This window comes from Diadema antillarum, unplaced genomic scaffold (genome assembly GCF_040938485.1).
Source record: "Diadema antillarum isolate AM-2024a unplaced genomic scaffold, OU_Dant_1.0 seq00000063_RagTag, whole genome shotgun sequence".
NCBI lineage: Eukaryota > Metazoa > Echinodermata > Echinoidea > Diadematoida > Diadematidae > Diadema > Diadema antillarum.
The window spans coordinates 115703-140738 of record NW_027271166.1 but is presented as its reverse complement, the minus strand read 5'-3'; the positions used below and the strand labels follow the sequence as shown (position 1 = coordinate 140738).

Sequence of the window (25036 nt, the reverse complement as noted above, 5' to 3'; positions counted from 1 at the left end):
CTCTTAATCGACCCTTTCCTCCCTCAGTCCCCTCCCCCCCCCCATCAGTTTTTTTTTTATTTCCCAAATGTTGATTCCATCAAATAGGCCTATGCGTATACGAGATATCTCAATTTCAACCTTAAAAAGGCAAAAGCTCCATCGGAAGGGAAAGGTGAAGATAACACTCGCCCACGCCTTCTCCCTGCTCACCCGCCCCTCCTCCCCCCCCCTTCCGCCATGCATATAAGTAGACTGTGGCTATACCCAGATCGCTTTATTTCAATTCTAAAAACGTAAAAGCTCCGCGAGCGGGAGGCGGAATTCCCCTTCCCCTAAGCTCTACCTCACTAGACTTTATACACTGACACACAGATGGTGCACATTCGGAATAAGAGCTAAATTCCGTGATTTTAACACTTCGATGAAAAAGTATTGCACCAAAAATTTGCACCAGATCGCTGAATTTCAGGTCTGAAAACGCAAAATCCCCTTCGTGTGGGAGGGGATATGCCCCTATCTACAACCTCGTGTGCATGCTATTTCTGTTTGATTGCTGAACAGACAGCGTTCATGATATTCAGTGTAAGAATTAATACAAGAAGTGTATTTAAATATAGGCAAATTGTTCAATAATAATCTACACTAAAATATACTGCAACCTCAAACAAGTGGGACTGCTTCAACTCGTTAAAACACGCAAAAACATGCATCAAATTGCACCATTTTGCAACATCAATATGCAAAAAGTTCTCACCGTGGGAGGGGGGACACCCCCTCCCACACCCTCCCCCTCCCCCTTCGCTCGCTCCGCTCGCTCGGGTTCAGTCGCTTTCATGATATTCAGTGAAAAGAATTAATACAAGAAAATTATTCAAAATGATACCATTTTATATGCAAATTGTTCAATAATAATCTACATCAAAATATACTGCTACCTTACACTAATGTTACTGTTTCACGTCGATGAAACGCGCAAAAACATGCATCAAACTGCATCATTTGCAACATCAAAATGCAAAAAGTTCTCACCGTGGGAGGGGGGACACCCCCTCCCACACCTTTCCCTCTCCCTTCGCTCGCTCCGCTTGCTCGGGTTCAGTCGCGTTCATGATATTCAGTGAAAAGAATTAATACAAGAAGTGTATTTAAATCATACCATATTATAGGCAAATTGTTCAATGATAATCTACATCAAAATATACTGCTGCCTTACACTAATGTTACTGTTTCACGTCGATAAAGCGCGCAAAAACATGCATCAAATTGCACCATTGCAGCATCAAAATGCAAAAAGTTCTCACCGTCGGAGGGGGGACACCCCCTCCCACACCCTCCCCCTTCGCTCGCTCTGCTCGCTCGGGTTCAGTCGCGTTCATGATATTCAGTGAAAAGAATTAATACAAGAAGATTATTCAAATTGATACCATTTTATATGCAAATTGTTCAATAATAATCTACATCAAAATATACTGCTACCTTACACTAATGTTACTGTTTCACGTCGATAAAACGCGCAAAAGCATGCATCAAATTGCATCATTTGCAACATCAAAATGCAAAAAGTTCTCACCGTGGGAGGGGGGACACCCCCTCCCACACCCTCCCCTCTCCCTTCGCTCGCTCCGCTTGCTCGGGTTCAGTCGCGTTCATGATATTCAGTGAAAAGAATTGATACAAGAAGTGTATTTAAATCATACCATATTATAGGCAAATTGTTCAATGATAATCTACATCAAAATATACTGCAACCTTAAACAAGTGGGAGTGTTTCAACTCGTTAAAACACGCAAAAACATGCATCAAGTTGCACCATTTGCAACATCGAAATGCAAAAAGTTCTCACCGTGGGAGGGGGGACACCCCCCTCCCACACCCTCCCCCCCTCGCTCGCTCCGCTCGCTCGGGCTCGGTCGCTTCGCTCCCTCGCAGACTAACCGCCCCCCCTAAGATGAAATCCTGGCTACGCCGTTGACCATTGCGTCCATAAACTTCATCCTATATGCCATCGGGCGCAGCTGCGAAGATGCGCTTTTAATCCCGTGAAGTATGGAGTTACTATGGGCATCCGTTCTTTTGAGTTTGGCGGTTGCCTGGGTAACCTTATTGTCTCGCGTCTCCTGGCAACTAGTCAATATGGTCATGCTGAATCCGGGTTGACCAGCTGACCGCAGCCCATGTTCTATTCACGTACCTTGGACCAGGGTCTATTGAAATCACTTTGGAGCGGGGACCATTCATTTAACTAATGAAAAGAAAAGCGTGCTCAACTTAGCGAGTCAGAACATTGAATCATACAGCATGCCAGATTAGTGAGGGGGTCGTGGTTCCTAAGCAGAGGATGCCAACGACAAAAAGATGAGAACAATAAGAATAACCTACCCCACTGACGACCTTGAGCTTTTGTTAAGTTTCAGGGTCAAAAACTGATATCTAATTGGCCTTGCTAGATTAATGCTGCTGTTTAGTAGTTGTTACAAATTGTTGTAACGTCCGCTTCGTTTAGCATCAATTTGAACAGGAATGTAACGTCTGCACCATTCACAAACCCTCCAAACGGTAACTGACACTGAACGGAGTGTCATAAAGGTAGCAGCATGGATACAACACAGCTCTCCAAAATCACCTGCTCAACCACGCTACGCGCTGATGGCCCCACTTGCATGTCACCGGCTTTCACGTCGGTTACACCCCCGCCATCCCCGCGTGAAACTCCGACGAAAGCCCACGATCACGATGAACACGCCAGGCCACCGCATTCGTACGTCAGGCTCGTCATCCTGGCCCTCCTCGAGTGCGAGGACAACCAGGGAACCATTAAGGAGATCTATGAGCAGATCACGAAAAAGTTTCCATACTATCGAGAAAATCGCCTCCACTGGAAGAACTCGGTACGACACAATTTGACCGTGTTCAGATGCTTTCAGCGGATCGCCGGAGCTGACGGCGAGACGTCCCGCGGGTCTTACCGCTGGAAACTGACCGGCGACTGGCAGACGACACTGATGAAGGCCGAGGCTCTGCAGGCCCGAAGAAAAACGTTCGACCGGGAGACTGTAGCAGACGACGAATGTTTGAAACAGAAGGGGAAGCGCGATAAATCGAAATCGCAGGCGAGGAAGGAGAGGGAAAACGCCAAGCGAAGAAAACGCGACAGGGCCAGGCGGTTGAAGCTGAGATCCGCCGCGGCGTCTCGCATGATACAGCGGTTACCGCTGGCGGAACGCAACTCGTTCGGAGTAGAAACGCTTGAGAAGATCGACGCACCGTTACCTTCTCGCATGCCCACCCCTCCCCCGAGGCTCCCGGGCATCGAAAACATATTTCTTCCAGCTCCGGTCATCAACGTCACGCCGAAAAAGAAGTGCACATCCAGTATTTGGATCGGTTCTCCCGGAATCGACATCAGTGTGGGGCCGATTTTTGCCCATGAAGAGGAGCCCGTATTTCAAGATTCAAATCCAATAGACAAATTCTGGAGCGTGAGCGAAAACGACATCGATCACAAAACTCAAAGCGAAATGCCATACGGTGGGGTGGTCAATTCAAGAATGCTTGACCATCACGATGCTGGTCTTGGACAATGGTCATCGGAATGTAAGTCGTCACGATTCCCGTCATCATCGTTCAACGAGGTGAGCTTCTGGGACCCGAAGGAACCGGAATTTGATATCTTGATGGAGCTCATGACCGTTGACCCCGATTGGATGTCGATAACAGAGGAGGATTTTTTGATTGGATTATCGGTTTGATCGAAGTTTATGAGTGTGGCATGTATTACACTGTATTGATTGACATTTACCAGGCTGCTACCACAAGACTGCGTGACGAGTATAGTGTTATCCATAATGTTGTTACTCTTGTAATCATGGAAATGGAAACTTATACATCAAGAGCAGGAGATATGAATCATGATAATGTAGAAACCTAATCTGTACAATACTATTCCCCGATCACTTGCTGCTCATTTTTATGAAGTAAATTTTATGACATACGTGTACATTGCGTCATTTTCGCTCATCCCATTTGAATGCAGTTACTATTTCGCGTGTGTGTGTCTGTCTGTCTGCGAATTTTCGCTCTAAATGATTGTAAATGTTACAGATTACAAAATTGTATCGTGATGTGATTGTTCTGAGCTGTCATGAAGTCCTTGAAGTAATCGCATCTGTTTTAATCAATTCAAATTGATAGCAATAATTCACGATTTATAAAATTTGAAATTAGGCCAGGACACGTGAAAATTTGTGTCTGTGCTACGTACTTACTTCTCAAGAAATTAAGCGAGGTGTGATATCTCTCTCAGAAAATCGTTCTTTCTCGTCAATGTTTAACGATGTTGAAGACTTGATATTTGAAAACACAGTTGAAAGTGGTTGAACTCCTAAGATACCTGACTTCGGTTAAGTTTTCAACGTTGAGAAACATAGAAGAAAAACTCAGCGTGAAATTTGCACACCAGGATAGGCATGAGACGGCTATAATGGTGTACGTGTGACTACTACAAAGTTATGTAAAACAGTTTTTCACCGAACAAGGTATCGCTGCGTTGTAGTTCAACGTGGAAAAATCATTTATACATGCTAGGCAACTATATACATACTGCTTGCAGACGCATGTGCGCCTCGACGTGTTCTATGTAATCAAATATTGTCAAAATATGTTATAAAGGCCCTCACTGTATCACTGATCTCATAGAAATCAGATATACGCAAAACAAACCGGAAAGGAATAATTAAAATGAGTTTAAAAACCCCTACTAATTCAACCTACATTGAAATGTAAATACAGTGTATGAATTACCGCAAATTTCACAAGTTATTGAATCATGTTTTTCATACCCCTTCACAATAGTTATATATGCCGTACCAAACTGCTGCAAAACCCAGTATACTTAATTTCTGCTTTCCTGTGTTCCTACCTGTTTGCTCCAAAGCAAAATGTTAATGTCAATGGTATTTGAAAACGGGATACTTCAGTCATTATTGCCTTTTTTTATAAAACTATTACCATTCGTGTCGATATAACCTTATTGTCGTCACCATTACGCAATGTCACTCCATGCCGTGTGTCCTTGTAATCCTTCGTATAACAAATGATTTGGACGTCCAATCAACTGCAGCATTCAACTGTCCTGTTACTTCATAACAAGAGACATCACCCGTGTTTTGAGTTCTGGAAATATCCTTTTTTAATTCGAGAACAGTGCTTCAAGTTCAAGTTTTGCAAATCAAATTAATGGAATAACTGTACACTGCACATGTACTTCTTTGTAAACAAACGACCAGATGAACGCAAAACAAACAATTATCGTAATATTAACGTTGCCATGGAAATGTACACGTATATTTGCTGGTATAAGTTTTTCATATATCGAGTCATGGACTTCAGCAATATGGTGATCAACCCTCGAGTTACCCTCAGGGTAAGCAGTTTACGTCTTGTGTACATATGTCGAATATAAAGATCATTAAAGGTTATTTACTATCCATATATACCGAATTGTGAAACATTTGGAACATAACATTCTAGGCAGCTTGTCTCAGATTGGCCTGGGATGGGATTATTTTGCTCTCTTTCAGTGTTTGACAGTCATTAACAAACAGTTCGCGACAGAGGTTTGGGTAACAATATGGTTTCAGGAATAACTATTGTTGCTAAATGCCATTGTTACAATCATGCTTGTCCCACGCACCTACATCCACGTTGGTTATGTTAATCGCATATAATCTTTAGCAAGTTCTCATATAAATTCGGTCTCGATATTCAATATACCTACTGACACTTGCATTGTCAACCATTTAGAATGATTTGCATGAACTTTCTCTGGAAAACAAAACAAAAGCACACGCATACGTAGGTTTCACGTTTGAAAACAAATGCTATCATGTGAATTGGATAATTCTTACTGTTTTAATGTTTGATCAATAAATTACATGAATATCCTTCATCGAAAATCGCGTCTTGTTTATATTGTGTTGACTATAATTATGTGAGTATAGTTGCAGGGAACACTGACACAAATTCCTCACAATTTTCGTCGATGCCTATCAGAGAATTATTGTAGACCCTGAATTTTTAAATCCCCCCTGTCCATCATAACCCTGGTTTATTCTCGCACTTTCGGCTTACATCGAAGATCCACTACTCCAATGTGATGTTTGAATCAGATGAGGACTTATTAAACCGATAAAGCTGCCTCTTGATCGGTGGGGTAATACGGTCGGCCCCTCGCAACTGACAGATTTTTCGTTATAATAAGAGATCACAAAACTTGGCACGCTCACCATATTTCCAACCATACAGTTCACAAGATGCCGCCGGAAAAGAGGCAGATTTATCGGTCTAACAATGAGAGACAGCGAAATAGAAGGAAGGGAGGGGGAGAGGAAGAAGAGTGATGGAAAGATACCAGAAGAGAGAGGAGGAGAATGAGATATGGATGGGATGAAGAGTGGATGATGAGACGAATTGACCTGACTAGAACAGAAGTATGGCTAGGAAATTCACATCGGGATAAATGAGAGATATTCAATTAGTTAGGACGGACCTGCCCCGTCCTGTATTGGCAACCCAAAGATATGTCGTCATACAGCGAGGAAATCTACAAATGAAATTCAACACAGCGGCCGCAAGAAGTGGCGAACAAAAAACGATTTGACAAAAAAAAAAAAAAAAACTGAAAGTGAAATTGAAAGTGAACAAGTGAAATTGAAAAAAGACGACGTGGTTACTAAAAAACAACAATGTACTCGCATTTTTTTTTCATTGCGTTGTCTTTATCATACTTTATAAATATTAAAAAGGTGCAAAATTCAACTGATAAAAAACACTTCCTTCACTTAACATTAAGGACATAGTAAACGTTATTTGGCAGTAACACTATAGATCCGTACAATCGGGCATACATTTTACATAATTATGGTCTTTTTTGTGCAGAGTAGCTTCTTCAATGTTGCCACTGCTCTACCAGAAGACCCTGCCATTATTATTACCCCAGCGTTGCCAGGTACCCATTTATACACCTCTATCGAGAGGGACATTTTGGGGTAAACATATCTTGTCCAAGAAAGTAAGCACCGGATTGGACTGGATTCGTACTCGAGTCCTTCGATTTGGGAGTCAGGAGCCTTGTCCGCTATGTCTCAGTGCCTATACATTAGTCCACTATAGAATTAAATTCGGAAAATTTTCACACCAGCTGCTGAAGTTAGCATACATGTAGGTCTTTTCTTATCTTTCTTTTTAATTAAAAAGCACAACATGACTTCAAAAGTCCCTTGTATTACATCGAATCAAACAATGTAATATTGTGTATCTACAACCATGTGCCGAGTTATTGCTTCCCTCTCTTTAGCTGCTATACAAGTTTCACGTCTTAATAATTATACAGCGTATATATAAGGATTGCTGTATTCGGCGGTATTACGCAGGCTACGGCCAGCTGTTTGACAATCGCACTGGACATGCTGGGCGTCTAAACGGAGACCACGTATCGTGTATATGTTCACTCCAGGTCGCTTATGCTGTTTCGTGCGCTTCTTAACATTCATGACCTCTATAGTATAAATGCTGCAATTAATTGTCCTCGTACTGGAGGCTTTGTCTCGCCATTTTGCGGGAAGGCCACTTTGCCAGAAGACATTTTGTGGTTTGTGAAGAAAGTTTCACGCGTCAAGGGAGAATGCAATGTTATAATGTGCTGCTGACGCCGACGGAACGTCGTCCTCAACGTCACATCTCACTCTGTTGTTCCGCACTCCCCTCCCTGGGCTATAAGCGTCATCAGCGTGCCCGTCGTAGTCCCGTCTGTCGAGACCCGGTGTGCCGACGGGCGTTCTCGCGGTGGCGCTCGGGCGCGAAGTCTGGGGCTCGAATTCCCTCCGCAGTCCGTTCGCTTCCTCGAGCACGCTGAGTACGGGGTCGTGCCGAGTCTCGAGATCGAAGCCGACGTGGATGCTGCCACGACTCAACGTCCGCGAGATGCCGTGCTTTGCAAGATCTGCTGTGGTGCCACCCCTGCTATTATTTGGGGACGTTGACATCGACCATCGCCTGTGTTCAGGGTTGTGATCACCGGGTCGACTACCAGACATTGTCCTGTGGTTGTACCCACTGTCTTGATCCATCGTACTGACGTCATCACACGTGCCGTATGCCCTCCGTAAAGAATCCCTGCCGTGGTCCGCTTCGTATCGGTTCCTGCGGTGACTCGGAGTACCTGAGGCCACGCCCATCTCTCTGTTCAATTGATGGTCGGAGTTATAGGTCACCACGATATCGTCCATGTCTAACGTTCTTCCCGTTGCAGCTGTCCTATTCACCAGATCGTATTCCAAATGGGTATCATCGTTTTCAGACCTTCTCGTTTCGCAACCAAGCACCACATCCGTCCTTTCGACGTCGCCAGCGCCGGCGGAGCCTTCCTTGGCCGTCATCGGTTTCGACAGCACCGCCTTGGTTAGAGTTTCTATGCACGTGCTCAGCTCAGAGATCTGTCGTCTGAGGGCGCTAATCTCCACGTTTGGATCGGTGAATGTCTTCGGTGGTTTCCCGGGATGCCCGCTCGGGAATGAGAATGTGAATGCCGGGGCGCTTGCGGGAGCGTGCGGGACGAACGGCGTCCGGGGAGTTTTCAGCTGCTCCATGAGCTCGAAACGCAGGCTGGAGATGTCGTTCTTGATTTCGTCCAGCTCGCCTGAAACACAATACACAAACTATGGTAAGAACGAGCGAGCGATATACTGTACATAATAGTCTTCTTTTTTTTTCAAGGCCCTCATGCTATTGTGTGCACTGACAACAACACTTATTTTGCTTAGCTTGCTTAGGAACGAAGGGAGTCAAACAGCTGAAGCCAAGCAAATGACATATCTAATCATGCTAATGGAAACAATTCAGGGACGTCCATGTGATTGTGCAGGTGTTGCTGTTGCTGTGATTATTCTTTGCGGTTAATAGAATTAATGACACTGTAACTCTGAATGTGTGACATGACTGTGTTGAACATGACTCGTAAATGAAATCCACTTACCTTCATTTACTTCATCGCTATCCTTCTCACGTTGCAGTTTGAAAAGGTACCGCTTGATAATTCCCTTCATTATGCTCTGTAGAAAGATACAAACAATCAGCGATAATAGATGGAATATGTAGATCATTATCAATATCATCAATATCATCATTGTTATCTTCACAATGCACACACAGTGCAGTGTTACAGACACAGTCAAGAGAAAGCATTCGAAAATTATTGTAAGGTCGTTTGCAAATAGCACAATGTAACACCTTGCAAGTTACAATGTACATGTTAATCTATGCCAGAAGGAACCAACTTCATCTTATTCAGTAAAAGTAAATAGTAAATGTCAAGTTTAATCCGATGCAAGTCCATTGGGAGGTTTCCTCTTATATGCGTTTGTCTTTCATAAAACTGAATACGTATGTGCACATCTGTACTTCCCCATGATTTTTTTTTACATTAAATGAAGCTCGGTTTTCTCGTTAATTTGTCTCTATCTCTCTCCTTACCCCCCCCCCTTCTTGTTCTTCTGTTCCTTTTGTCATACTACTTCTTCACTTGCATTCTACACGATTGAACATGACGTAACGTACCTCCTATAATACCGAAAGATACGATTATATAATTATGTTTCTATCATGATCATCGTGGCTGCATGTGCCGACGTTAAAGGGATGTGTAGGCCTACATGGGAAATTATACAAAGCGCCCTCGTCGGTGAACATTATTTAATGGCTGGTGTCTTGCGCATGCGTCACTCACCTCATGTGTGCTCTCCTCTCTCCTCAGCTCAAGGCGATTGAGGATGTTAAAGACTCCGTTCCGCTGTGGAAATTTTGTAATAAAAATGTGGTGAGATGATGATTACATTTATCTAAACAAAAAGCTGTATCAGTTGTTGCTTTTTTTAACATTTACCTGCTTTCCAATAGACCCCCCTAAATGACAAAAGAATTAAAGTTGATTAGAACTGGAATTTACTCTGATCAAAATGATAATAAAGAATAAAATATTGAACAACACTTTTTCAGCAATAGTTATAAGTTTGGCTTGTGAGACGCGTAAAACACTTTCAAGTAATGACATGCAGAAATCAAGTGAAACGTTTCGTTTTCTGAGTTATTTTTTAAAATCAGATTTGATACAGAAAAAGAGTTAATCGAATAAAGCTCGCAGCACACTATACGACTTTCGGTCGCACGACTGACAGACTTTGGATCAGAAAAAAATCACACTAGCCTCAGAATAAACACGCTTGTTTATTTCAGATCCAAAGTCGCTTAGTCCTGCGACCGAAAGTCGTATAGTGTGCGGCGGAACATTTGCAATAGCATTAACATTAACCGACGAACATTCAAACATGCATGAACACGTCAGGCACTATTAGACTCACCCTCTCTCCAAGTGGCACCTGCGTGCTCTCCCCGCTGGACCGGCCGTTCTTGTACTCGAGGATTCGCGCGGCGACCCACTTGTAGAAGTGCGTGAAGGATTTTGGCGACGGGATGAGGTTGAACGGGACCGGTATCGTGGCGCCCTGGTCGAAATACGACATCCAGAGCTGGGCGCGCGCGAACTTCCACTCCACGTCTTGCTCGCTCTGCACAGCAGACGCACAGATAATATAAAACCCAAGAGCCATGACGTTATTACACTATCACAGAATAATATTGCATGTGGCTGTACACGCATGATGATATTCAATGGTCTACATAAATACTGGCCTGTGGTTGGTCATAAGACACTCAAATGACTAATGCAGCGAGGATTGAAATCGTCACATTGTCAGCAGTGACGTCACGTCAGGTCATATAATTCAAGAATTTGGCTTGCTGCCGATGGGACAAGATTAAAATGATGTACATTTATTCAGATCATAATGATATAAGAAATATCACCTTGTCTGTCGTAATATAACACTTGACGATGCCTTCGGAGTTATATTTCCCCCTGGAGGCAATATGATCTCTTGGCGAAAATGTAACTCCATCGGGGATGTCAAGTGTTATATTACACCTCTAAAAGGGCAATATCTGTGTAATATCGTACTAATGGAAATGACGTCATCATCTCACAACGCACGTAACGTTATCTTCTTTGCAAGTATGGGTTGCGTGTGAGATCATGAGATGATGGCTGGGATCCCTATTTCGTGAAGACTCCCTAGTGATACACTTTGTACATGTATTAAATTCCATAGCTTCATTCTGTGTCCAACTTTAGTGCTGTATTCTCTGTTGTCTTTGATTTGATTTAATCATGCTAGGTTAATTCAACTTGATCATTAAGTGAAGTTTTTCTCTCTAGGAAAGCAATTGATATCCACAAACGGAACTCACGTTAATTTCTTGGAACGAGTTACTCATCATAGCGATAAGCATGTTGAGCATGACCAGGCCCATGACGACGTAGTAGGTCATATACAGGATCGTTCCGAACGACTCGGTGATCAGGAAGCCTCCCCTACCGTTGCCGAACTCGTCCACGGAAATGGCCAGCGTGGTCCCGTTCAACCGGGGGTCGAGCGGGTTACCGAGACCGAAGAGCGCCCAGAAGAGCGTGAGAAACGCTGTACCAAAGCTAATTACCCGGATTGGATAAATAACAGACAATATTGGGTATGAGTTTTCTTCTATTTGTCTCCCTCTGTACAAATGAAATTTGAAAATGAAACTGCTGATCTACATTTTTAACAAACATGTCGGGGGGAAAAGGAACCATCAGGAATCGAACCTGTCATTTACTGCTTTGCGGGCAGCGACACTACCACCAGGTTATCCCTTGTTGCCGGCAGTGACACGATGAACTTGACCCAACTTGCCCAAGCTCGGAAATTCCGACATTGTTATGTTAAGTAGTTTGTATATATATTTAAAAAACCAAGATAAACATGTCATAATACATACACACACAATATATATATATATATATATATATATATATATATACACATATCTTGATTGAATGATTGGTTGGTTGAAAGGTAACTAAGGAGAGAGGGGGCAAGTTTATTAAGTAGACCTATATCTGACTGACCATCGACTTCTCATAATCATACTCACTCGCCGAATTTGGAGTCCTCATAGGAGTAGTACAGGTTGAAGAGCGAGCAGAAGAAGGCGAGGAAGACGACGAAGAAGACGACGGCGAAGCGGAGGATGTCTCCCAACATCCGGCCCAGCGAGATCTGGAGCGGACCGAGGAACTCGCTGACGGGCAGGATGTAGGAGAGGCGGGAGAAACTCAACACGTTGGCCATGGCGTAGAGGGCCTCGGACACGAAGACGGGATCATTGTTCTGCCACATTCCTCGTTCTTTGTGATGGAGGTGGGTGGGGCGCGGGCGGGGCAGGGTGAGGGGGAGGGGATGGAGGATGGTGGGAGAGGCAAAAACGAAAACACGAGGATATCGACGGGTTTGCAATGGATGTATAAATTTGCATCAGCTAACATAAAGTTCAGAGTAGCAATATATCTGGCTACTACTACTACTACAATTCTACAACAACATCTACTTCTTCTACCATGGTCTGCTACTACTATACTATTATGCTACTACTACTACTACTACTACTACTACTACTACTACTACTATTACTTTCACCACCATTACTGCTATTTCTTTCCTGTAGATGGCGACGACGACAAACGCTACTCCCGTCCCTAGACAGCACTACTGCTACATTTCAATCCACTTCTCGTACATCAGCCCCTTCCTCTGATCTGCTATCACCACTACAACAACATGTACACCATTCTTGTTGCCAATTTGAGGATGTTGAAACAAGCAGTACCTCTCTGCAAATAGTAGAAGTGGCTCTTGGCGACCTCATTCCGACCCGAAGCGTACTCGCAAGTGGCGTTCAAGTTGTTCTCGATGAAGTCGATGGCCATCTGGGCCCGAATAATGCTGTAGATGTTGAGCGTACACGAGGCGAGGTAGAAGTTCAACATAGCGATGTCTATCCAGTTCCACACAGAAGACAGGTACACCCATAGACCCTCGGCCCAGAGTTGCTTTATCTCGCCCCACAGGAAACCTGCACCGCAGAGCAAATCAAGTTGACGAGGAACACTCGTCATATACCATGACATATGTAAAATGCTATATCAACTTTGAGCATAAAAAGAAAAAGAAAACCTGTCAAACGCTATTAGGTATCTTAAGATTGGATTACTTTTGGCTTGTAAGATATCAGGACATCTCTCCTTCAACATGTAGGTGTAACTTGTTTATTTTCCCAAATCCTATCAAGATGCTGTGCTATCCCCCCCCCCCCCCCCCCAAAAAAAAAAAGTCAGTTTGCAATCTTAGCCTTGATCTTCCGGTAGGTTGGTTCTCCTTTCTTTTCTTCTGCCACAAAGCTCTCATACCAGATCATCGCCACCACCTCCATCATCATCGTCATCATCATCATCGTCATCACCATCATCATCAAAATGACAAATTCCTGTGTTACTGTTTGCTGTATTCCATCCTGATGATGTTCTGCTTATTGACACAGTTTTAGAACAAAAGCAACAACGGGAACCTTTTCAATGTGCTCTACCTGGTGAAGTTACATACTAATATACAAGACCAAAGTTTCAGGTAACACTTGAGAAGTGACGAATATGAAAATGCTGTGGTGTTTTGGTATGATATAAGTCACATAAATACAAAATTCATAACGGAAGGTCAATAATCTTTTCTTAGGGAGTAGGAATGCATTACATATGACACAGGGACATGAATATCATGGCAAGCTCATACCGATGAGGAATATGATGACGAGGATTTCCAGCGGCGTGAGCGAGTTGAAGCGGATCTTGAGGACGTAGTCGGGATCCTTCACGAGGTCGGGGAAGACTTCGAGGAGACAGGAGGTGTTGCCGCGATCGCGCAGGGCCGACGTCAATCTCCGCTCCATCTCCTTCGGGGCGGAGTTGTTGTAGGACTGGGCGTAGAGGGACTCGATGAAGATGATGAGGAGGAAGAGGAAGTAGGAGGCGGAGTGGAGTATGAACTTGACCAGGGGGCTGCTCACGAAGGCGCCACACTTGACAGAAAAATAAAATGGAAAATGGCCTGACGTCACACATCGCCTTCTACTCATTCAACAGATCGTGCAGATAGAGGTGTATTTCTGTGAATAAACAAGCCTAGCGATGTGTTTCGTCTAGAGTATAGCGATATCGTTATGTCTGCAGCTTCAACTAACAATTTTGACAAAGGAAGACATTTTTTTCAGTCTTCCTATATGCATGCTGCGATGACGGCACCAAAACTTTAAACAAGTGACATTTTTTTTTTTAAGGGACCATTTAATTTCCCACAAACTTTACTGACAATATGCTCTATTAACATTACTGTCGACTCCTGCAGTCAGTGCACACACACACACACACACACACACACACACACACACACGTATATATATATATATATATATATATATATAGGCCTATATACAACATATTATATATCATATAATATACATGATATATATCATACATTATATGTGATATGTTATATATTATATGTTAAATATTGTATATTATATGATATATATTATATGTTATATATCATATACTATATATGCTATATCTTATATATTGTATATCATATATCATATATTATGTACTATATATTATATATTATATATTACAGATTATTATATATTATATATTTGATATATGTTTGGGGTGAAGATCTCTTAATTGTGTAGGCCTACCTTGCTATGGGGCGCCAGGTAGTAGACGAGGGTGAAGAATGGTAGACCTAGTACGATGCTGATGCTGGCAGACATCTTCTTCATGAGCCCCATGAGCCGCCAGCTGGGGAAGTTACGGTACCACAGGGTGGCCAGTTCGTGCTGGCAGTGAGCATGTGCCACGAACTACCGTAAGAACAGTGGGGAGGGGAGAAGGAGATGTATTTATGTGCATGTATTTTTTTCGTAATGTGGGTATTCTTAAACTATGTTGAATAGTTCATAGTTCATAGTTCATATATATCTATTCGCTTTTCCCACTATATACAAACATTAACATAAATCTCACTTTCTTAAGTGACAAAAACAATGCATACAATTGTACAAAGAAGACAACAATAAAAGAAAAAAAAACTAACAGTAGCGATACATTGCAATAATTGCTAAGATAACGAAAGTGAAATAGTTTTCAATATATGCACTGGGTGAAAAAAAAAACCCGGAGGGACCCACTAAAAAGACAAAGCTTGTAGAGTGTGGGCCCCTCTTGTATTAAAAGCCCGATGCAAAAATTGAATTGAAAACAACAACAAATCGGCACAAAAAGTTTGTCACAAAAAAGTTTGGCAGCCCACTAAGAGACAGACGAACAAACAGTTATACATAAAACAACAACAAACAGAGTAATGAGCATAAAACAGGACTGGGACAGCAACAAGACTACTTATAGAAAAAAAAAAACCTGACTAGACGACACAAGAGGAAACAAGACTATAGCGTGATACAGAGGTAACAGAATGGACAGGAATATGCAACAAAGACAAAGACAACGATCCTCGGAGGTTTGAGGAAGAAAGAGAAGAAGAAAAAGAAGAAAAAAAAGACTATAGAACAAACCCTTCAACAAAGATCTCATAGTCAAGGCTTAAGCAATAGTAACAATAATAAAGAGAACGGCAATGCAGATATTGCGGACGGGTAACAAAGTAAGCCTATAAACTAATCTGATTCTGGGAGTCGTCATTATAAGATTGTAAAAGAAAAGACTTTAATCTCCTTTTAAATGAGTATATAGAAGGAGCAGATTTTAAATCATGATTCAGGAAATGCCAATAATTTGGTCCAGTGTAAATAAGTGTATGCTTTGCTAGAATCGTTCGAAGAAGTGATATGTGACACGTATGATTATAATATGTTTCATATTTATGAATAGTTATAAGGCAAGATACAGAGAACGATAGTCAGAAAGGGAAAGGAAAAGGCGATCTTTCCTTGCAGACAAACTTTCTAGTGTCGTCTGTTCTTAGTATATTACATGAGTAATTACATGATTTTAGCTACTCCTTTGCTACTGTTGTTGTTATGAGTGGTATAATGACGTAGTTTCATGGTGAAGTTGCTTCGCATGGGAGTACATTGACCTTTATTCTCACGGCACGTGCATGGTCGGACATCCGGGTACTGTGACACAGGATCATGGAGATCGGCTGCTTGAGTGAAAGTAATCCTATAGTCGAGCGATCGGCGTACTTTTGAGACGGAATTATTTACGTTTCTTCCTTAATTGGCTTTGACATTATACGAAGCCGTCAAATATGGTCCATCTAAACATTTCGGATAGCCAACAGAAGTTCTATTGACAAATCTCGGAAAAGCACAATTACGTAGATCGAGGATTATGAACGCCGACAGTCCAAGTTCATAAATGCCGTATTGTGTTGTCTGTATCAACATACTATACAGATTCCTACCCTGAAACCACGTTCAAACTCTGCACATGCGTGTAGGGGAACTGTCTGTTTTCACACAAGCTACCGGAAGTGACGTGTACCTGACCATGAGAATACATCTAAAAGGAGATAGATAACATGAGAGGGCAAACATACCTGTTTCTGTCTCAGTTTTATTGCTAACTTCAGTCGGGCCAGCGAAGGCACGTGACTGTCTTCCTTGGGGTCTGTTTTCAGCCAGCTTGTCGCCCTCTCGTGTTCAGATTCCTCCATGGTCGTCGCCCCCTGGTTGAGAATCGTTCGGACTTCTTCGGAATTCTGGCACATGTCGAGCAGATCCGAGGCGAACTCCTTGCACTGCTTCGCGAGATCTCGGTATTCGTTCTGACGTCATAAAAGGGATACACAGAGAAAAGGAGGAACAGGGGATATAAACGTGGAGATAGAAAGAGAGAGAGAAAAAAAGAGGGGAATGGCAGAGGAGGAAAGAGAAGAGAAGAGAGGAGAAGAAGATGGTGAAGACAAACTGCTATCATGTGTTCATATCTTCATTAGATTGCTACGTGTACATCATTCGACGACGCTAGATTTTTTTTTCTTCAACGTGCCGAATTACTTAACGCCGTACTTTAATATCACAAATTGCCATTTCTCATCTTGGGCTGAAAACCCATCCCACACTTGGAGTCATTTTAAAGAAGAAATGAACACAATGAAAGGAAGAAGTCGTGTCAAGCATCATTCCACAGACAATATTGTATGCTGGATATCAAGTCAAACACACAATGGTAATCAAAATTGTAAGTCAGATTTCATGGCTCCATGTACCATAATTCAATGATTGTATCGGCTTATAAAAACAATGAAAATAACATTGGTTGTAAAATGCAGAAACAAAACATCGAATTATGTATTATTGCTATTATTGTCATTATTATTATTATTATTATTATTATTATTATTATAACTACTACTACTACTATTATTATTATTATTATGATTATAATTATAATTCTTATTGTTATTATCATTATTATTATGGTTATTATCATCGTTATATTTTTTTCCATTCTCTCACCGAACAGATAATAGATTAATTAAAAGAATTTTCGATTGTCTGCGGGCCGCCAAATTTCTGTCGACTATTACCTTGAACTCTTTTTCGATTCTTGCGTTGGAAGCCAGCTCTTGGCTGAGAAGGAAAGCCGAGAGGATCGGGTCTGGGCTGGTGAGGGCGATGTACGCCGGGCTCGCCAGGGCGCGGTAGGTGTTGAACCCGGCCAGTGAGTGCTTCAGCGGGTCGAACTGCTTCTTGTTGCTGCAGTACGTGCACTGGCACAGCGAGTTGTGGGGCTTTTTGATCGAGTCCCCCCGGTTGAGCAGCAGCCGAATGATATCAATCTCGTTGCAGTGCGCCGCCAGCATCAGCGGCGTCACATCCTGTCAGAAATCGAATCGAAATTTCAGCCCAGCTTCTATATTCATATGATTGATTGTATGATATAAAGCGTATATTGTTTCTGCATTATGCGTACGTGAGGGTGTGTGCATAACGAATTTGTTACGTATATGACTGTGTGTTTCAGGTCCTCACTCAATGTTCGTGTCTTTCTTTCATTCTTAAGAGCATCAACATTATACAAGTTATGTTTTCAAGATGTTCAGAAATCATGTTAATATAGATGACAGCATCCGGCCCGCATATTCTATATTCTGCCCCACTTTTCATGCTGTTGTAGTTATGACGACAATATCACGTTGAATCCAATTCGGTCGAGTTTATTGTTCAACATATCTTTTGAAACGAGCATTTATACCTTGAAACAGTCTGCTTATCATGCAAGTATGGCGTTATTATGACATCATTTGATGAAGAAAAGGACTACTTAGCCATAATGATACAAAGTAGTATATGTTGATATCATACACGCTGTATATCATTTTGATATCCCGTTAATTCGCATGATTATATAGAATCATACTGAACGACATCTGTTTAGGTGTTTGTATTCAGCTAGAATGCCAAAACAATCAGAACACAGTAATTCATTATGCATTTTTCCTTATCATAAAGTGCATATAATGCTACGTTTTCATGGCATAATGTGAACTGATCTCTGCCTGAGCCCACGCTCCTGTCTAGAGCGGCGAAAAAAGAAGCAAAACGAAACAAAGATACAAAACAAAACACTCGCATGAAATAAAACAAACGGTATACAGAATTCCGCTCTATTACCTGGTCAAATTTTGAGTTGTTCTTCCGCTGGTAGTAGTTCGTGAGGCTGCCGAGCCGAAACTTGTCCTTGCTCCGCTGGTGGACGGGGTGGTTGAGGAGGGCCTGCGTGATCCTTAGGTAGCCCTTGCTGATGGCCAGCATGAGGGACTCGTGAATGCACTGGATTTCGAGTTTTCGACCACCCCTCTGGACGAGGAGCTCGACGATCTCGAGGTGTTCGTTCTCCGTGGAGACCTGGGGACGACGAAACAAAGTGTATCATGATTGGGATGGCGGGGGGGGGGGGGAGGAAAAGTCACAAAATCATAGTAACTCATAATAGCTATTCTCGTCATTCTTCACAACCTCGTTGGAAGAACAACTGTTGTTGTTTTTTTTTTTCCACCACGTCTAATTGAATACTATAGTACGTAAACATAAAAACGGCCCAAATCCAAATTCGGTTATCGCCTTTGGGAGCCCTTTAAGAAGTGATCCAGAGATAGGTAATCAGTCAAACGACTGCTTTACATCTAAATTTGTATAAAATGATATATTCCACTAACCTCCCCCCCCCCCCCCCCACAACAATATTAGGAAACTATCTAGTGATTTCTAGCTATTCCACATTGTCTGTAAGGGACTTGGGTCGTTGTTGTATTCGTGTTTCAATTTCTTCTTCGTCTTTTAAACTTCTACTTCTACTTGTTCTTGTTCTCCTCTCCACTTCTCCATTTTTTCTTACCTCCTTCGTTGTTCTTCGCTCCTTCTTCTGTTCATCTTCTGTTTATAATTTTCGCCTTACTCTCCCTCTGTTTCCACTTTGTCTAACCTTTCTTGTTCTTGCCATTTTGCGTGTGTGGGAGGGATTCTCTCCTATCTCTTCTTGTCGCAAAATGTATACTTTGATGTGGATTTATTAGACACCTGTTGTCTATCAAGGCATTTTCCACTAACTCAGTTTGATAAAAGCTTTGCAGCAATTTGTGAGTCTATAATTCATCCGATCGTTACAAGGCATCGTAAAGGCCCTCTCGTTATCAATAGTACATGTAACTGGAAAAGAAGCAAGGAGGAGGTTTATCAGTCTCGCGAGTCAAGCGAGCGGGAAGAAAGCTTCACTCTCGGTTTCTGTTTTTTGTTTATATATTTGCTCTACCAACAACGTGAGGATTCGTGTAACAAGACTACAGTATGTCCACCCCCCCCAAAAAAAAATCGGATTTTCGCATTGATAACTTCCAATATGATTAAACTGTCTCAATGGTATTTCAGGGTCTGAAAATCTAACATCTTGCCCATATTTTGCATAAAACTCCATTGAATTTGGTTAAGTGATCATAGAGAAATGTGGATTGTTGTAAAGCATGTCATGGGTCTGATTCTTCCAAGTTTAGCACTTAATTGGATGCTCTTGGAACTGCATATTATTGTGTGAACACAATGGACAGGACATGGAGGGAAGGGATTCCTGACTACCAGACATTCTCTACAATTTTAATCTCCTCATATCTCTTTGACCACTGAAGCAAATTGGATGGGGTTTCCTGTAAGATGTGGGTAATAAGTTGAAGATTCCAAACTACATAGATCGACCACTATATGTTTTATATGTTTGCAATATTTTATGTATGTCTCCAGCTTGATATCATGTACTTCATTTAATTTTGTTATATTTGATGTATTTTTTCATCGAGAAATATGAAAATAAATTGAAATTGAAATTGAAATTGATTCATGCCCTGAAGTTGTATTTGGATATATTCACTACATGTATTTTGTAAAGTTATCGTTGCGGAGGGTCTCGTTATATTTTATTTTATTTTTTTTTTTTTTTTTTGGTGGGGGGGGGGGGAGACATAAGGCATACCGGTATGTAAAGCCTAACTCACGCCGTATACAGGAGGAAATTGTCGCGCACGTGCGTGTATTAATTAGAGAATGTCCACATAATATCATATAGGGCCTACCTCCAAAGCAGTGCGATCCTTGTAATCCGTGCACCTGAGGAGTTTGGCTGCCTTCTCCTCGTTCTCCAGCATGGCCTTGACGGTCGGGAAGTCGCCGATCTCGGCCGCCTGGAGGAACTTGAGCTCGTCCTTGGACAGGAGGTCGTGCTCCTTGGCGCCCGAGGTCACGAGGAACGAGTCGTACGCGCGCCGACGCATGTTGCTCAGCGCGCGGTCGCCCGTCTGCTTCTTTTCGCCCTCCCGTCGTTTTGTCCTGCAATGTTTAAGATAAAAGAGGTCGAAGATCGAAAGGTCATTAACTTTTGGTGTTGTTGTTGTTGTTGTTGTTGTGGTTGTTGTTTTTGCTACCTTCAAAAATATAATACATGAAGTCAAAATATGTTAATACGTCATTAATATACATTGTTATTTTCAAGGCTATACATTTAGCCATCACGTCCTATATTTTGTGAAGTGTGCTATGGCAATGTTGCACTCTTTCTTACTCCTCATACGCTGTCATAAGGGAAACACTTAGTGCTGATTGTTCATATAGTTGTTTTTTTTAATGTGTAATTGTAATAGGAGATGATGATTGCGATTAATCGAACATTGGTGATAATGATGATGAGAAAAATGTTAGCAATAGGAGCCATGACATTCCCGTTGCATGGAAATGTAATTCCACGATGTTGCTCTAAGGTGCTTTGCATCATAGACAAGAAGCGCCCACATGCATGGCATGAGAGATCGCAAATATCCGCCATTAAGGCCGTACAGGATCACTTATGGCATAGATCTGTGCACGCACTCTGATTTGAAAAAAAAAAAAAAAAAAAAAAAAACAATCTTGGGTCTAGGTCTTGATTCGGATCACCACCAAAAACTCATCAGGCGGCAGTCTGTTACCATGGAGACGGATCTCTCGTGAAAATTTCACGAAGAATCCGTTTGCAACTTGCTGAATGACATCGTTCACAGAAAGACAAACAAACAAACGCCGGCAATAACAACTTAAAAAAAGACTTCTGAGCAGATGGAATCATTATTTTCACTTTGTTTCTCGAACCAAACCCTGCACCTGTAGTACACGGATCCACTCCCAAGTACCTATAAGGAAAACTTCCAGCCTAGCTGACCGTTCTCCAGTACACACACACACACACACACACACACACACACACACACACACACACACACAACACACACACACACACACACACGCACACACACACACACACACACACTGAATCTCACCATAGCGAAGCGCCTTTTTCCCGTGTTGCAGTAGAAAGCGCCCCAAGAGCTGCGAGCCCGCACCGGGCCGGCATTCCTAAATTAAAGGCCGTGTCACACCAGCCTTGCGTGCGACTTGCAAAGAACAATTTTGACTACCCGGAGGTCCCCGTAGATATCCGCACATGACAGTACCTAGCATGTATCTCAAAAGTAGTCGCCCGGAGGTGCGCACGCATATTTTTTTTACCCGCAACCGTGTTTAGGCCCTGTCACACCTTTCCGGGCAAGCTACTCGGGCTTGTTATGTGTAGGGATTTTCTAGCATGCCGGACATTCCTGAGGGTGGAAAAGGATTTGTGCGAGTCAGCGCATGTGTCTTACTTGCTGGACGCGTTATACTTGCGAGTATACTGTGTGACCTTTGTACCAGTCGCGTGGGGGCTGACAACTCAGTGAAGGAATTCCTCTAATGGAATGGCTGAAATCTCACAGAATTTCATTATCTTGGCTGCATACGGGACTGCGAAGTACCTGCGTGGGAATTGCCTGGGAAGTACTGCCACTAAGGGTCTCCTACTGGCGTTCTGCGTGGACCTCTACGGGCATTCCCGCGACTCACCCGGAAAAAAGTTTTGGTCATGCTCAAAACTTGGCTGCGGTTAAATCGGACTTGCGTGAGCACCTCCGGGCAACTACGCGCTAGATACTGTCAGGTGCGGACCAACTGCGGAGAGCTACTTGGAGTACATTTGTTTCCCCGCAAGTCAAGCCGCAGAAGTTCCCCCGTACGGTATGACAAGGCATGAATGAAAATTGCAAACATTCTTGTTTGCCCGCTGAAAATCTTCTACGTGCTGGAAACTACCTCCTCGCCACAAGCCCGCGTTATGGTGTGACACGGCCTTTAGGAATACGCGCCTGCCCGGGACCTCACCACGAGGGATTTCAGGGGAAGCTGCTTCCCCTCAGGCTTTGTCAGTCAGGCATGAGTGCCTCTTTAGTGCTGAGCGCCTCCCCTAAAATGTGAAGCGCCATCTATATCTAATATAAGATCAGTGATCGCTATGCCGATATCCTCCATCAAAATTTCCTGAAAATGTAACTATAATACTGTACGACTTTCCCCAAGTTGGTGTAGACGTGATGTATTTGGGTATATTAAAAGTAAGTAATGAGATCCTCTGTATATCAAAATCGCAATGGCGCCGGGAAATCAGTGGTGCGTTTCCCTGACCGAGCGAACGTCATAACTGGGGGCAGCTCTGTTCACTGATGTAACTTAAGCCGGCAGCAGCCACATTCACTGTCACATAAAAAAGTAATTTTCCTCCTTTTTTTCGAAAGAAAGGATGCAAAAAATGCAGATAATCACCGGGTAAGCACCGGGTGCAAAATGTGGCGTGTCGTGAGTCTCTCTTCTTGGTCTGCCAAATGGAAAGCACGTGTACCATTCTGTCACTTCAAAAGCCATCATATTCTATCTGGGTCACGCGAAACCGTTACGCTATACGCACTGGCTTAGATTGAAGAAAGTCTCGCTTACCACGACGATTGATCGATGGATCGAGCTGGAGGTAATTACGGGGAGGGGGGGGGGGTGGTGGATGTGGGAGAACTCTCTGGACAGCACTTTCAATTTTGATAAAAGGAAAGGTATAAAATGCCTTTCGCAATTGGTGTCTGTCTGGACAATAAAAGCCAATTTTTCTGATCATCACTTTGGATTATCATCAGAGAAGTATTTAGAATAGTTCTAAAAAAAAAAGTGGAACACTTGCAGCCCAGATCATATTGCAGATTATTTTAGTTTAGTGCTGTTTTTTTTTTTTTGTAGCTTGCTGTATTCTCCTGCAAATTATCTATCAATTTAATGAGATTTTGTATAGCTCTATTCGTCAATTAAAGTGAAAACAAACTTAACGAAAAATGAGAAACGAAAGAAGGGTATTCGTCACAAAATCTCTTTGAATCCCAGTCCCAGCTGTATACTCGAAACCTTTGTCAACAATACACGCGCAAATGATATTGGCTTGCTTCATCACAAAGACATGCGAATTATTTGTTCGTTTGTTTCTTTGTTTCTTTGTTTGTGCGTTTGTTTCTTTGTTTGCTTGTTTGTTTGTTTGTTTGTTTGTTTGCTGTTTTCTTTCTATAAAAGCAACAGAGAGAAAGAGAGGGAGAGAGAGAGGTTAAAATAGGAAAAGGAGGAGAAGCGCATACTCGTATAAATCTAGAACTATAGGTGAACAACGAATAAAGCTATTTTTCGCATGAGGAAGTATTTTCGCGTATGGCAAAGGGGCGGGGTATTTATACGCATGCTTTCAAATTGGCAATATTTTCATCAAATATTAGTATTCATTCCTCTCTCCCTCTCTCCCCCCTCTCTTTCTCCCTCTCCAACTGGATGTCAATTTTTGTGGTCTGTTTGCTGTTGCCTATACAACACGTACAACGTACAGTCGTGACGAAAACGAAGCAATAAGTCCAATGTAAATCATGTTCATGACGCTGTAAAGCAAACTGTGACGCCACTACCTGTTGGTGGTAATGAACCAAGCAAGTGATTTATTGCTGTTTATAAAGAATCATGCCGATATTGTTGGTACGCTTTTCCGAGTGAAATTTGTGTGCGTTCTGTACCCTGTTGCTAGTCATTGCTTCTGTTGAAATGGGGTACACGTTTTGATGTTTGAGGGTTTCATTTTGCTTTCAAAGTATCATCTGCGCCTATATGTCATAACTCATTTTTTTCACCACAGTTCTTGTTCAGCACACTATTTAAGATTAAAAAATAACCGTCTGTAGATATTATAAAAAGGAAAGATCGTCCATTTAAGAAGCTAAAGATATTCTTATGTCACCTCTTAATGTTGCTCAGAATATAATACCTACACATACAGAGCTAAACGGCGCCTAAAATTAACAACATTGTATATCATAACTTCCTTTTTGCATTATTTGTATTCAATAATTTATGCATTTTAATTACATTAAACGCCTGTGGAAATTGTAAAGAGGAAAGACTGTCCATGTAAGAAGCTAATAAAACAGTCTCATCTCACGGCAAAATGTCTCTTATAACATATGCACACACAGAGCTAAAAACTTTAATCAAAACTGCGCCTAAAATGAACAGCGTTGCACATTGTTTAAAACGTTGCTTTCGGAAGTTGAAGGTCATCGCGCTCGTACGTATAGGAGAATTA

The 25036-nt window shown here is 42.3% G+C and overlaps 2 protein-coding genes across 2 annotated transcripts in view; one reads left to right on the top strand and one right to left on the bottom strand.

Moving 5' to 3' along the window:
* Positions 1–2576: 2576 nt before the first annotated feature.
* LOC139725840 (uncharacterized) lies at positions 2577–3731 on the top strand. The gene has a single exon (XM_071636919.1). The coding sequence runs from the start codon at positions 2577–2579 to the stop codon at positions 3729–3731; it is 1155 nt and encodes a 384-aa protein (XP_071493020.1).
* Positions 3732–7646: 3915 nt separating this feature from the next.
* Positions 7647–25036, bottom strand: part of LOC139725839 (short transient receptor potential channel 7-like) — a 41634-nt gene continuing 24244 nt past the window's right edge. Inside the window, exons 2-14 of the mRNA XM_071636918.1 lie at positions 20610–20862; positions 18661–18894; positions 17574–17864; positions 16581–16808; positions 14716–14880; positions 13755–14040; positions 12796–13041; positions 12064–12316; positions 11341–11581; positions 10395–10601; positions 9764–9826; positions 9014–9089; positions 7647–8677 (exon numbers count right to left, since the gene is read on the bottom strand). Of these exons, the coding sequence (XP_071493019.1) occupies positions 7647–8677; positions 9014–9089; positions 9764–9826; positions 10395–10601; positions 11341–11581; positions 12064–12316; positions 12796–13041; positions 13755–14040; positions 14716–14880; positions 16581–16808; positions 17574–17864; positions 18661–18894; positions 20610–20807 (3519 nt within the window). The 5' untranslated portion in view covers positions 20808–20862. The remainder of the gene's footprint in view (positions 8678–9013; positions 9090–9763; positions 9827–10394; positions 10602–11340; positions 11582–12063; positions 12317–12795; positions 13042–13754; positions 14041–14715; positions 14881–16580; positions 16809–17573; positions 17865–18660; positions 18895–20609; positions 20863–25036) is intronic.